The 14,148-nt window shown below is 36.9% G+C and overlaps 1 protein-coding gene across 1 annotated transcript in view; it reads right to left on the bottom strand.

Annotated features, from left to right (window-relative positions):
- CSMD3 (CUB and Sushi multiple domains 3) overlaps nt 1–14,148 on the bottom strand; it is a 1,213,223-nt gene that overhangs the window by 47,799 nt on the left and 1,151,276 nt on the right. Inside the window, exon 62 of the mRNA XM_063451130.1 lies at nt 12,141–12,314. Within this exon, the coding sequence (XP_063307200.1) occupies nt 12,141–12,314 (174 nt within the window). The remainder of the gene's footprint in view (nt 1–12,140; nt 12,315–14,148) is intronic.

Here is a 14,148-nt window from a genome sequence, read left to right as displayed (position 1 = left end):
ATACAAGAACATACCAGCATGTGCTAAGCTGGAATTGATTCTCCTCTTACGTTCAAGCTGGGAAATGTGTGAATACAGACACAGTAGCAAGCTGTTCACATGTTTTAGCTAAAAGATTGATGTAAAAGCAAATGGTGGGCAGATGTCCTTGTTGAGTTCACATTTAAGAAAAAAAAAAGCAGTCAAAATTTCCACAATTTAACGTATGTTTCACTGGAAGGCTGCTTTAATAATTAATTTCATTATAGTTGCCATCATCATTATAATTACCAGCATTACTACTAATCAGAAAATGTATTACAACGTAATTCAACCAAACATGTAGGCTTACTATATATAGATGTTCATCTTTAGTCCTTAAAAAATAGATAAAGAACAGGTTCAAAAATGTTGCTGTGATTATATAGAATGCATTGTGCATAACAAAATATATTCATTTGTGTTTAGCTCACATTAAAAATGTATGATTTAGAGTGAGACCACTTTTCTGATATTACTACACACCAGAAGCTGGCAGTTCCAAAGACTACTAGCTACAATAAAAAGAAATACTTTCTGCATACAATTTTATATATTTTTTAAATTAGTTTGGATGTATTTGCATTTGAGAACATTGTACATTTGGTTGCTTTGACCATCAACATTTACACTTTAAATATACTTCTATTCTTAAAGATTAGCAATATTTACCAATTTCTATATGTCATATATTTCTATAGCACTCTTTTTCTCTTTTTAAGCAATTCTGTATGTGTAACTGGACACCTTTTTGGAGTTCTGTATGTGTGTGGTGTTTACTTATATGAGGTTAATGTGAGCAGTAGGAGTTATGATATTGTGTGACCGCATTTGGGTATAATGGGATCTGAATGTGGTATACTAGACATGTGCTATAATTTTGTATGTTGGAATTGTGTTTGTTATGATTTAGGGACTTTATACTGATGGGACCTGTGTGCATGTGTGGCAGGCTGCATGAGTGAGAAGTCATGTATATGTGTGACAGGGATGTCAAAATGTGAGGTGCCCCTATATGATAGAAGTAGAGGATCTCGATCTCTCACATCTCAAACAGTTGTGGTATTAAGTATGGTCATCCTTTCCAATTATTTACCTTTTTGGTCATGGGCAGGCACGAGAAAGCATATTGAAGGGTGACCAAGTGGGTGAAGCATAGAGTCAGCAATTCCAGTGGGTGCAGACAATTTTCCATGTTCCCTCCTGTCTTGCATGCTTGCATAAATTAGGACTCTGGTTAGTAATAATTAGACTTGGAGAATCAGTTTGGTCCAAATTGAAATTAAGCAGAATTTTGACTGATTGGGTGCACTTTTGAATTTCAAAATTTCATATCAATCTGTGGACAAAATTCTTTAGAACTGAAAAATGTAGACAATCTAAACCATATCAATTTGGAAGAATCGAAAAATGTTGACCTTGCAGACTACTAACCCCTTTAAATTACCAATTTATAGTTTGACGGTTGGTGTATTTTTTTTTTTAGGACACAGTAGGCACTTTTTTTTTTTAAATTTAGGGGTTCTCCAGCTATTTTTTTGATTGATCCACAATGTCTTAAACTGACACGTAATTTTTTTTTTAAAATCTTTATTTTTGTACATGTTGTATACAGGCTACCTGCATTGCCACAACAGATGATGCAGGCGTTTCATTATACATAGAACAGTGGTATGGCAAACATATTTCCGGCACATTTTTGTATTGTTAGTAGTGGAAAATAGTTGAGCTGTATTCCGTTTAAGAGTGCAATAAAACAGGATATCTCTAGCAAGTCTAAAAGTAACCCAGAGACCGGATTATGTGTACTGGAGGGTTTGTGCCATCAGGTTTACAGGTAAGGCGTATGAAAAAGCAGGAAAAGCAACTTTGTATGGCAAAACCAGTATAGCTTATCATTATCTACATTGTGGGTTACACCCGGTCTGAGGGTGTTACACTAAAGATATATATAAAACAGTAGCTGATCAACTCAGCTGAACTAAGCCGACAACCCTTCTTAGGAGTGGCATCGGTAAGATCCGTTGTTGCCATGCGGCAGGCAAGGCCATGAGCCTCTTGTGAACAACTAATGAGGGTATGAACATTTGTAAACATAGAACAAGAAGCGAACACCCGCTCTAATATGTAACTTAATGCTGAAATCAGTGATTCAGGTGGGGGGTAGAGAGAGGGGTATGTAGACCCCAGAGCCAGCAAGTGAGAGTTTGGTTGTACGTGTCTCTAAGGACATGTATCAGACCACACATTATGCAGATTTAAGTATCTAATCATTGAAAAAAAAAAAAAGGTATAATATATTAAACATGAACTTGGATAATAGCATTGGTGTACACATTGTGTGGTAGTATAGAATGTTCAAGCTGTCCCGGTGGCAGCGGTGTTGTTTCTTTGGGTAGTCGGGACAAACGGGCGGATTGTGGCCAAGTCCCATGCCTGTGGCTTTGACTTAGGCGCTGGTGGCTGCGGCCCCATCTCGGCGGGGGGGAGTCCGAGTTGTTGGAGTATGTTGCCCATTTCAGAGATGTCGGTAACTTTCAGAGTCCCAGTCTCATTAGGGATCAGAAGGCTTTGTGGTGCCCCCCCATCTGTAGGGTTTCTTATGCTGTATCAGTACTGTGGTTAGTGGTTTTAGGGACCTCCGCCATGTCATGATGGCCCAGGATATGTCAGGATAGAAAAGCAGGGAATGTCCCTCAAATTGGTATGGGGAGGTGTTGCGGATCACTAATAGGAAAGCCTGCCTGTCTGGGCCATGCAGGAAACGCACAATTACATCCCTGTTGGTTTGCTGGGAGTTTGTCTGCGGTTGTGGTAGCCTGTAGTACCCCTCCAACATCATGGCTTTGGCTTGTTTTGGAGCAAATAGGCTGGAAAGCAGTCGTCGAATGAGGTGGGGGATTTCTGCCATTGTAACGCTCTCAGCCAGGCCCCTTATCTTTACATTATTCCATCGCCTGCAATCTTCCATAGCTGCAACTTGGTGCTGGGTTTGGGTCAGGTTGTTTTTTTGTCTTTGTCAGCTCGGTCTCCAGGCTGTTAATGCGAGCCTCATGTGCTGCTGTGCTGATTTCTGTGTCATGCAGTCTCACTGACACCCCGTGGATTTCCTCTTTCAATTAGTTGATGTCTGCCGCGATATGTCGGCGTAGATCATCAAGGAGGGCTTTCAGTCGATCTTCAGTGACTGGGGGGCTGCCCTGTGCCTTAGGCTTGCCTGCTCTCTGTGTCTCCATCATCAGTTCCAGGTTTGAGAGTGAGTCTTCACTGGTTGTTCGGGAGGGTGCGTCGGAGAGCGGCGCCATGACTGGCCTGGAGGATGCTTGCGGCCTCCATAGAAGTTTGCCGATATCGGCGGTGGATGGGTATTTTTCCACCTGGTATTTTTTGCTTTTTCGCCCCATTACCTTGGTAAGTCGGTGGGGTTGACGTGGTCTGTTTTTTGGGCAATGATTGCTTATCTTTCCCCGGCTTGAACGGAGCTCCCAAGGGACATGTCCATTCCGCGTGGCTGCTGGCTCCGCGCCCCCCGACACGTAATTTTAAATCAAACTGAAAAACTTTCTGTCAGAATTTTTCATAAACCAAAATATTTTGAAAATCAAAACAGTATAAATTCAGAAAAACTGAAAATTCTTGCCAGGACACATGTTGTAGCTCCATGGAGCATGCTCAGTTTAGGGAAAGGGGGCCTTGACAGGGCTAGCAGGCAGGATTAAGTGAACATGGCAGAGGATTGGCAGGTAGGGTTAGGGGCAGGGCTAGTATATACAGGCCTGCCATTTTTATCCCTGTCATATTTAATTAACTCACCAAACTAGGTTGGTTCCTCCCTCCCTTGGTTAGGTGGTTTAGTTTTCATCATCATTTAACCACTGTGGCGGGGTTGGTGAGGGGAATGATAGGGAGAAAATTGTCTCTGGTTTAATTAAAAACAGTTAGGGAAGTTGGTTTATTTGTTCTAATTTAGTTGGTTATAATGGCGGTGGGTTTTCGAGCCTGTCTATGGCTCAGAACCTCAGGGGTGTAGGGGTATGTAGGTATAACCATACAAGGATGCTCTTAATAATCATGTTGAACTTTGTTTATATTTATGTGGCATTACATCATTATAATAATGTTTACAATATGTGTCATTGCCTTTTTTATGACATGGGGGCTATGTTTTGCTGATGTATTGTTGGCTGGGCAATGACTTTTAGTACGATTCATTTTGCTATAAGAAGTTATTAATGAAACTGAACTTTTGATGCATACATTCAGAGTATCAGTGTTTGATTGGTGGGGGGTGTGGGTCTGGGTTTGCGATATTCAATTTCACCTTCCTATATGATGACCTGTCAAGTAGTCTCCGGGACTGATACACTAGGAAGTTATGTGTTGTTAAGGAGTCTTGAGGATTCAAAAGGTTCTCTCTCCTTGCCAGAGATACTGGATACACAACCCATTCATAACAACATAGGGCATTTGACTGGTCAGGGTCTGATCTCAGGGTGGCTCACAAAGCCACCAAGAAGTATTCTACGCAAATAATTGCATCATTGAAGCATCACCAATTTTTGTTAAATTCCCTTTGCAGTGTATTTGTAAGTAGCATTAAAACTGCATACACAGATTGATTCATAGTTCCCTGTGGAATTTTGATGCACATTGCTAATCATTTAATATCAAATACCTAGAAGTATGCAATTCAGAAGGTACAGTTCCTAGGAGGTTTAGCAGGCAAATCTCTTATGGGATATGACAAAACTGGACTTAAAAGAAAAATGTAAAATCACTTTTTAACATTCTTACCGTATATACTCGAGTATAAGCCGACCCGAATATAAGCCGAGGCCCCTAATTTTACCCCAAAAAACTGGAAAACTTATTGACTCGAGTATAAGACTAGGGTGGAAAATGCAACAGCTACTGGTAAATTTCTAAATAAAATTAGATCCTAAAAAAATTATATTAATTTAATATTTATTTACAGTATTTATTTTAATGAATGCAGTGTGTGTGTATGAATGCAGTGTGTATATGAATGCTGTGTGTGTATGCAGTGTGTATATAATGAATGGAGTGCAGTGCGTGTATATGAGTGCAGTGTGTGTATGGGTGCAGTATGTGTATGAGTGCAGTGTGTGAGTGCAGTGTGTATATAATGAATGCAGTGTGTATGTATGAATGCAGTGTGTATGTATGAGTGCAGTGTGTGTATGAATGCAGTGTGTATATAATGAATGGAGTGCAGTGTGTGTATATGAGTGCAGTGTGTATATGAGTGCAGTGTGTATGCAGTGTGTATATAATGAATACAGTGCAGTGTGTGTATATGAGTGCAGTGTGTATATAATGAATGCAGTGCAGTGTGTGTATGAGTGCAGTGTGTGTATGTGTGTATGTATGAGTGCAGTGTGTATGCAGTGTGTGTATGAATGCAGTGTGTGTATATAATGAATGCAGTGCAGTGTGTGTATGAGTGCAGTGTGAATGCAGTGTGTGTATGTGTGTATGTATGTATGCAGTGCAGTGTGTGTATGAGTGTGTGTATGAATGCAGTGTGTGTGAGTGCAGTGTGTGTGTGTGTGAGTGCAGAGCATTGGTGGGGGTGGGCATTTTATTAATTATTATTATTTAATTATTATTGTGATATATATTTTTTTTATGTTATTATTTTTTTTTATTATTATTATTATTTTTTTTATTAGTTTTTTCGTCCCCCCTCCCTGCTTGTTAGCTGGCCAGGGAGGGGGGCTCTCACTCCCTGGTGGTCCAGTGGATGGGCTGTAGGAGGGGGGCTGTCAGGAAGCTGTAACTTACCTTCACCGCAGCTCCTGTCAGCTCCCTTCTCTCTCCTCCGTCCGTGCAGCTCCCAGGTCAGCTCCTTCTGCAACTCTCGCGGCCGCGCGGAGCGTTGCCACGGTAACCCGTGGCAACGCTCTGACCCCGCGGCTCTCGCGAGAGTTGCAGAGGAAGCTGACCTGGGAGCTGCACGGACGGAGGAGAGAGAAGGGAGCGGACAGGAGCTGCGGTGAAGGTAAGTTACAGCTTCCTGACAGCCCCCGGTCCTTGTCTGTATTATGGCAATGAAAATTGCCATAATACAGACAACTGACTCGAGTATAAGACGAGTGAGTGTTTTTCAGCACAAAAAATGTGCTGAAAAACTCGTCTTATACTCGAGTATATACGGTATTTTGATACCAGAAATGATGCAACTGTTCATTGAATAGAACACAAGCTCATGGTATGTACTACACATTGAATATGTTTCTGTACATTTTAAAAAACCTAGTAAAGACATTTTTTAAATCATTTTGTGTGTCATTTATATTTTTAATGAGATGTTGGCATACAACAGATATATAGCAATACCAGCATGCAACTGCCTTATAGTAAGGAACAATCACAAAAAATGGTCACAAGCATAACTTGCATGGTTCAGGATATATATATTTTTTTTTTTTTAGCCAATTTTATATAACACAAATGCTGCATTTTAAAAAAATAATAATATTCTACATTAGACTGTGATTTACAGTTGTTATCAACAAAGTCACCTTCAACATATTTTTATCTAAATATCATTATTGCCGTTGAAAGCAATAGAAAATTGTTATATAATTTTAGGGAGCTTTGAATGTTTAAGATCTTATTCTATTGATCCTTAGTGTCAGAAAATGACCCAGAGAATGAAAAATCATCATGCCTGATTGAAGACTCATGCAGTGCATTCATGAAGAAGAGACATAGATGGTTTTCATAAAATAGATCCATACATCAGTGGACTCCAGATTAGTAAAAGACTGGAATATTACATGATAAAAACAAAAATGACTTAATACTTTGCAGAAAATTGAGCAGACAAGATGGGCTAAATGGTTCTTATCTGCTGTCACATTCTGTTTCTATGTTTCTATGATCTAGTAGACCTACTACTTAAAAAGTGTGAAACTCATGATGAAAATGTCTTATATCTCTGCAACCAAACTCAAGATCCAAGCTGGCAGAGGTAATGTATTGCAAATATGCATCAATAAATGAGTTATATAAGAACATTTCACAGACCCAAACGAGCCTCTTGTGTTGGGCTTTGTGATTCGATCTTGTCCAGCAGGGTCTTACAGTATATGTGGTTCAGCCCCCAGCAGCAATTCCATTTGCCAGTTTTTATGAATGGTACTTCTTAAAAAACTGATAACAGTCAAACTGCAAAGCTATCAAGAGCCCAATTCTTAGTTTTTCGAATAGTGTTTCTGCAGTGTGTACAAGTGAGGAGCTGAATAATTAGCTTTTATTGGGAAGGGAATAAATATAGCTTGTAATTATATAGGCCAAACCACTAAACAACAAGTATGACAAATAGAAACCCACTATTAATTTAAAGTGTAAAATTATGCCAAATCCCTGGTTATAAAAAGGTACAACTGGCATGATTGAGATTGAGGAACAATATTAGGTATTAATGGTATTTTTATAAAATGTTTACTTGGTGTTTACAAGGAAGCACTTAACTTTGCAGGCAACTACACTAGTATAGTCATGTGTACATACATGACCTGTAATGTTCTACTTATGTTTCTAATCTTCCAACACTAAGGAAAGAATATGCATTGCTGCTTAAATTTGTGTGGCAAGAGTGGAAATCTTTGGCACCCAGCATGGAACACCTTTTATACTAAGATTAAGTTCACAAGGAATATGGAGTACTTTACTGCAAGGTTGATTGATTCTAAACAAAAATACAAGAACATGTGGTTCCCTCATTGCAAAATTATTTACCAGCTCCTTAACTGCTCTATCTGTTTGCATAAGATCAGATAGTTTGCCCATACTGAATATCCTTGTGCTTCTCCTTTTTTTTTTTCTCAATCTCTCCCTCGATTCTCTCTTGTTTTCCATTTTTCCTTTTTATCTATTGTGTATTGTTTAAAAAACAAAGGGTGTATTGGACGTTTTGCTTTATTGAGACAGACTGTTACAAATGAAAAGTCAAAATGTTTTGTATAACTTTTTTGGGGTTTTTTTCTTTTCTTTTATGATCTTTTACAATTTTGTGGCCCGTATTTGCCTATGGGTCTTACTTTGTTGTATGGATGATATTATTATTATTATTATTATTATTATTATTATTATTATCACCATTTAGTTAGCGCCAACAGATTTCGTAGCGCTTTACAATTTTATGAGAGGGGAGATTTAACTATAAATAGGCCAATTAGAAAGAAAACTTACAGGAACGATAGGTTAAAGAGGACCCTGCTCAAATAAGCTTACAGTCTATAGGAGGTGGGGTATAAAACACATTAGGACAGGAAATATTTATTTGTTTGTGCTGTTTCTGAATGTACCTTGAATAAAAATATTCAAAACAATATAAAGAAAAACGGTATAGCTCAGAATCTATAACATGGTCATAGATATAGTTCAATATGGAGTTACTTAGGTATAAGAGCAACCTACAGCATGAGTTAATTACAAAAAAGTGGCAATATATATAAAAAAATACTTTCACCAAAATACACAATAGCTTGCAATCTTAGAGTAATGCCAAGTATCCTTGAATAAACAATGTCAACATATGATCATTTTAAAGCAATATTTAAATTAATAAAGCCCTAAGTAAGCAATCGGATCAGCAGGCATTGTTGTTATTCATGAAAAAAGCACTCATGTAAATGCTTCTGTGAAATGATTCATGAATATGTCTTTTGTCCGTGCAGATAAACATTATCTGCCTTTTGAAAGCCTATTTTCCTGCTAAAATTACTGCTCATATTAAAGAGCATGCGTTGTGCTGGCAATCACAATAAAGCTCATGGCCATCAGTATTTGCATGATGATAAAATACTATAATCCATAAAACTGGTACAATGTATGTTTTTAATTTCCTGCTTACTTAGATGTGTATTCCGAAATGTTCCATTTGGGGATAAGATTATATGGATATTGATACTGTACATAAATATGCATATAAAAGCAAAATATCATCCTAGCGCTTTCTATATTCTTTAAAGTAAATTCTAAGCTCCTGTCTTTTTCTTTTATTAATGTTTTTAAAAAAAAATTAAACACTAAAGCTACAGTATGAAAGCACTCAACATTCAGGGTTTAGACATAAAAAGCAATGATAGGTCAAAGTTCTAAAAGTGAAATGTTCGCTATGGAAACCAAAGGAATGCTCCTACTGTGCTACACTCTTAGTACTTCGTCCTCAGAAAACATTACTTTTCTTTAAGTTCACTTTCATACATTCCCTCCACAGATTTTACTGTTCACGTCAAGGGGTGGGGGGGGGGAGAGGGAGGGAATGGATTTATAACCTATTTAATGTTTTAAGATACTATTCAGCAGTAGTAGTATACATATACAGTAGTAGTATACATATGGATTGATCGTGTGAGTGAATTCTTTATTTCTGGATTAGGACAGGTTTTATGTGAATCCATCTCTGTCCTTTGGAAATATAAATACAAGAGTTTCACCACTAGCATATAATATGATTGCAAGCAAGTTTGGAAATTGCTGTAGGTAGAGAATAGGGTGAGAAGGGCTGCATGTGGCTACATAATATAAATGTTCTAATAGTTCATACCTCTTGAGCACAAATTAACACATCATGCACAGACATAACAAACTCCCATTGGAATGCTTCCTTTTTTATAGATAGAAAGATGATAGATATTAAAAGGCAATTAATATTTAACAGACCTCTATGGTATTCACTTAATTATTCATTCCGAGGGTGTGGGATGCACCATTCTCTTAAAGGGACGCTATAGACACCAGAACAACTTTGCTGAGAGGATGGAGTGCTTACATTACAGCCTAGTTATAACTCAACTGGTCACTCCTTAGATGGCTGCTAAAGCTGCTTGCCTAGTTTGAATCACAAAAATCAGTATCTCCTCCCTCTGCATGCAGACACTAAACTTTCTTCATGGAAATTCATTGATTCAATGAATCTCTATGAGAAGATGCTGATTGCCCAGGGCTGTGTTTGACCTGTGCTGGCTCTGCCCCTGATCTGCCACCTTCACAGTCTCAGCCAATCCTATGGGTAAGCATTGTGATTGTCTCAGAACAACACTTCTGATGAAGTCAGCTGGCAGCTTGCTGTTCTGAGGCAAACAGGGACAAAACCAGCAGCTTTGGGCTTAAATATAAGTAAGATTTTAGTGTATATATAGGGAGGCAAGAGAGGGTAAGGGGGACTAGATGGTGGTTTTAACACTTTAGGGTCAGATATGTATGCTTGTGTTCCTTACCCTATAGTGCTCCTTTAAAGATAGAATTTCTAAGTCTGTATTCATCATTTTCACATTTCACTTTCCTTATTCATCTCCCATGCATACAATATATTTTTTCAAATATATATGAATGAAAATATGTAAAAAAAAAATTACATTGAATGTGTACCAAAAAGCAAAGCTTTTTTTGTAGATGCAAAATTGGACCCTGTAATTAAAGAAGATTAAAACTAAATGATGGGGCGAAACTAGTTCTTGGCCTGAACAGACATAGGTCTGTGGAGCTCCAACATCAGGACAAAAGACTGCACAGACTAAGTGACTTATTCTGGTGCAGACAAAGGAGAAGTGAGACATGATGGGGATGAAAACAAAAAAGCCTGATTACCTCCAGAGCAAAGGAATGCAGCTTGACAGCATGTTTTGCCTGCCCAAACCAAAGCAGACCAACAGTATACCCACAGGTGATCTTTCAATTAAATTTCAGAATGGACAAGACAGCCTTCATGACAGCCACAAGGGGGAAAACTACTCACCATTTCGAAAATATGGAACTCTCCTTTTTCTCGGATCTATCACACACAACCCTACAATGGAGGAAGTCTCTTTGACCCCTGACATTAATCCTTCCCCCTTAAAGGGGTGAAATACAGATGTGGCTCACCACGTCTACTCATGAACATAGTGTGACAGATGCAGCAGAGATTGACACTGTCCTGGCTAATCTAGGCCTATGCCCCGCAGCTCCAACCACATCTGTACCTGAAACCACAGCTTGGGACTTTTTTACCTATATGTTAATTGTTTTTTTTATTTCTTTAATTCCTCTAACTTTTGTATGGACTTGTCCTAATGATTAATGCAATTTATATGTTTCTGTTTATTCACACAATAATTGCCATACTCATGGCATAGACCATGCTCACAAGGCCTGACTCTGCCTGGATTATTCCAGATATCATAGCACTGACATTACCACCTATCCCCACCTCCCCTAGCTTCCACCTCAAAACCTAATACATTAATAATCCTTGAGGAGCTGCTTTTATTTATCTTTCAGCTTTCTCGAATGCCCTCTAAATTATCTCACTTTAATCTTACGCAGTTACCACTGTGCTTTCTGCCCCCGCCCCAACTATTGCTATACAGTCTCTAGCATGGCTGCAGTAAAACAGGGGGAAAAAACAAAACATACTCAACATCAAAGTTTTCATTGTTTCACTCATGTCATGTTTATGGATACCTGTATTATACTTTTCTATTGATTACCAAGTTTTACCAATGACTTGACTGATTGTGGAATAATGAAATAATCTAAAAAACCATTTGCTGCAACATTTTTGCAAGGTATAGTTTTAGGACACTCTGGTAGCACAGTTTTTAACTTTTGTAAGCAACTATGTCTAAAATTAATTAAATGTACTATACAAAACAGTTTTAAACTGGTTATGTGATAATGTACGTGGTCACACAGATGCTTGCTCCAGGCCAAGGTGACTTAAATTTTTGCTATACATTTTTTTTTTTTTAAAGGTTTAACTATTTTAGTTACTTACAATGTAATGGTCAACAGGCATTTCTCCATAGGAGAGTAATATTTGGATTGATGTATTATGAATACATACACGTCAAAAGCAATACAGATGTCTGCTAAATATAAAAAGCCAAGTAATTAACTAAAAGGTCCCTTGAAGTCAATAGAATTTCCAGAAACATCTTATAGCATTATAATAATCTGATGCACATTTATTTCCAGAATCATACAGATAAATATGGTGTAATCACATTCATTTTTGTTTTCTATAGGCCCTCAAAATGTAACCTCCCATTATAAGAAAAGAAAAAAAAAGACACTTTTTTATATAAATATTTTTTAAATAAACTTACGTAAACACTGTGGCACTTCTCCACTCCATGTGCCATTTCCAACACATGTTAGCACAGCAGGGAAGGACAGCTCATAACCTGGGGAGCAGGCATAGCTTATGCTAAAACCCCAATCAAAATTTGTTCCTTCTAATATACCATTTGATACCTGGGGAGGTGTTGGACAGGTAACAGCTAAAAGAAAAAATATATAAAGAAATAACTAAATAAAATATGTTATTATAAGTACATGTTTTATATTTGTTTACAATGATTACCAGCTTAGCAAAGGTTACAATGTATGCATATTTGTTTAAAAGCTCTATTTTATCTGAAACTTGCGCAATTATTTTGCATTGAAGGTAGACATTCATATAAAACAACATATAATCAACAGAATAATTTGCAGAACACGGGTGAATGTGAACTTACATCATAAAATTAACATTATTATATGCAAATAACTGAACTTATTTCTTTTTGAAAAATATTACTTAATAGAATGTCTCATTTAGTTTACCTAAATATTGTGGAATTGCTTCAGATGCAGAACTATTCCAATATCAAACAATATATAAAAAGAAAAAAAACTTGATATATAAAAGCTCTCAAGATTTATCTCGAGTTCATAAATCATTACATGTCCAAGTTTCAAAGGCAATCTTTTAAACTTGGTTGAAAAGAAGGATTACGAACCCACAGAGTCCTAAGCAGGTTACTGGTTTAAGACCCAACTTTATTTTTCACATAGAAATGGTGAAGCAAATTCATGATCTTGGGCCCCTGTCTAACTCAGTCCTGCTCTGTTTAGTTACACAAAATCAATTTGTTCAAATATTTATTTCTTCCCCTACGGAGTTGTGTGCCACATTCAGTGTGATGAGGAGCTATGTTTTTCTCTCATATTACACATGGATACTCATCAACAAGGATTAGGGAGATTCTAATCTGAAAAGAAAAAAAATGTTTCTTGCAAAAAATAAAGGTTCTATAAAACCTACTTCAGGTAAAAGTTTGTTCTTATAAAAAACGGATTAAAATGTAATTGCCACCAATATACCACAATACAAATAGCCTATTCGGATTTGGCACTACATTTGTAAAGGGTACATTTAGGTCACTATAAATTGGTACATTGAAATGTCAATATTTATATTTTAACAAACTGGAACTAAAATCATTTGGTTTTCTGCTGGAATATCAATTTAAGGAAAATTAAAAACTGACATGTTGCTTGCATAATGACTTACAAATTTAAGTGTGACAGTGATAACTTGCCTAATTGCAATAATCACTTTATTTTTCTTGAGTAAGCATGTACCTGATCCATACATAAGCCTTGATTTAATAAGCTTTCATAATTATTTAATACTGTTAGAAAAATATTCCAAACGATTTATTTACAAAAATTCTCATCAAATTAACTATTGTTAATAAAGCATTTGAGAAGATATTCTTTCTGTATTGAATATTTTGCAAAGTTTATTAAATTGAGGCCATAGTAAGTTGAACATTTTTTAGAGTAGATATGTTCCAGGCTTTTCAATTTGCTTTAAAATTTCTTGTGCACCATGGATTTTGATGTAATACCATGGATCCCAGTGGGGGTTATTTATTTGCTTACGAACCACACCATTCTTGAATTGTCTTGGGCTAGGTACTATTGTATTGTACTGGATAGTGTTGGTTTTGTATCAAATATTGCACTTTATATGTTGGTCAAAACATGTCTAATCTTTTATCTCACCACAAAATCTATCTCTAGTATCGCTGAACATGAATTCTGGCGGCACCTTTGTACAGTGGCAACCCTTCAATTAGAAATACGTCAATCAAAGCTCATGATATCTGGTGTGTCACTACTCTTTAGCCATTGCACTTTATAGTCTCTATAAATGTATTGTTGTCTTCTCTGTGATTTCCTATTCAAATATTATTCTTCCTTGAGAACTATGTCCTCAATGTAATATTAGTGGAAAAAAATTTCAATTAATTTAAAATTGTTGGAAAACTTTTAAAATAATTTAAA

Source organism: Pelobates fuscus, chromosome 4 (genome assembly GCF_036172605.1).
Source record: "Pelobates fuscus isolate aPelFus1 chromosome 4, aPelFus1.pri, whole genome shotgun sequence".
In the NCBI taxonomy this organism is placed as follows: Eukaryota; Metazoa; Chordata; class Amphibia; order Anura; family Pelobatidae; genus Pelobates; species Pelobates fuscus.
The sequence above is the reverse complement of the archived record's forward strand: the minus strand, read 5'-3'. Positions and strand labels throughout refer to the sequence as shown.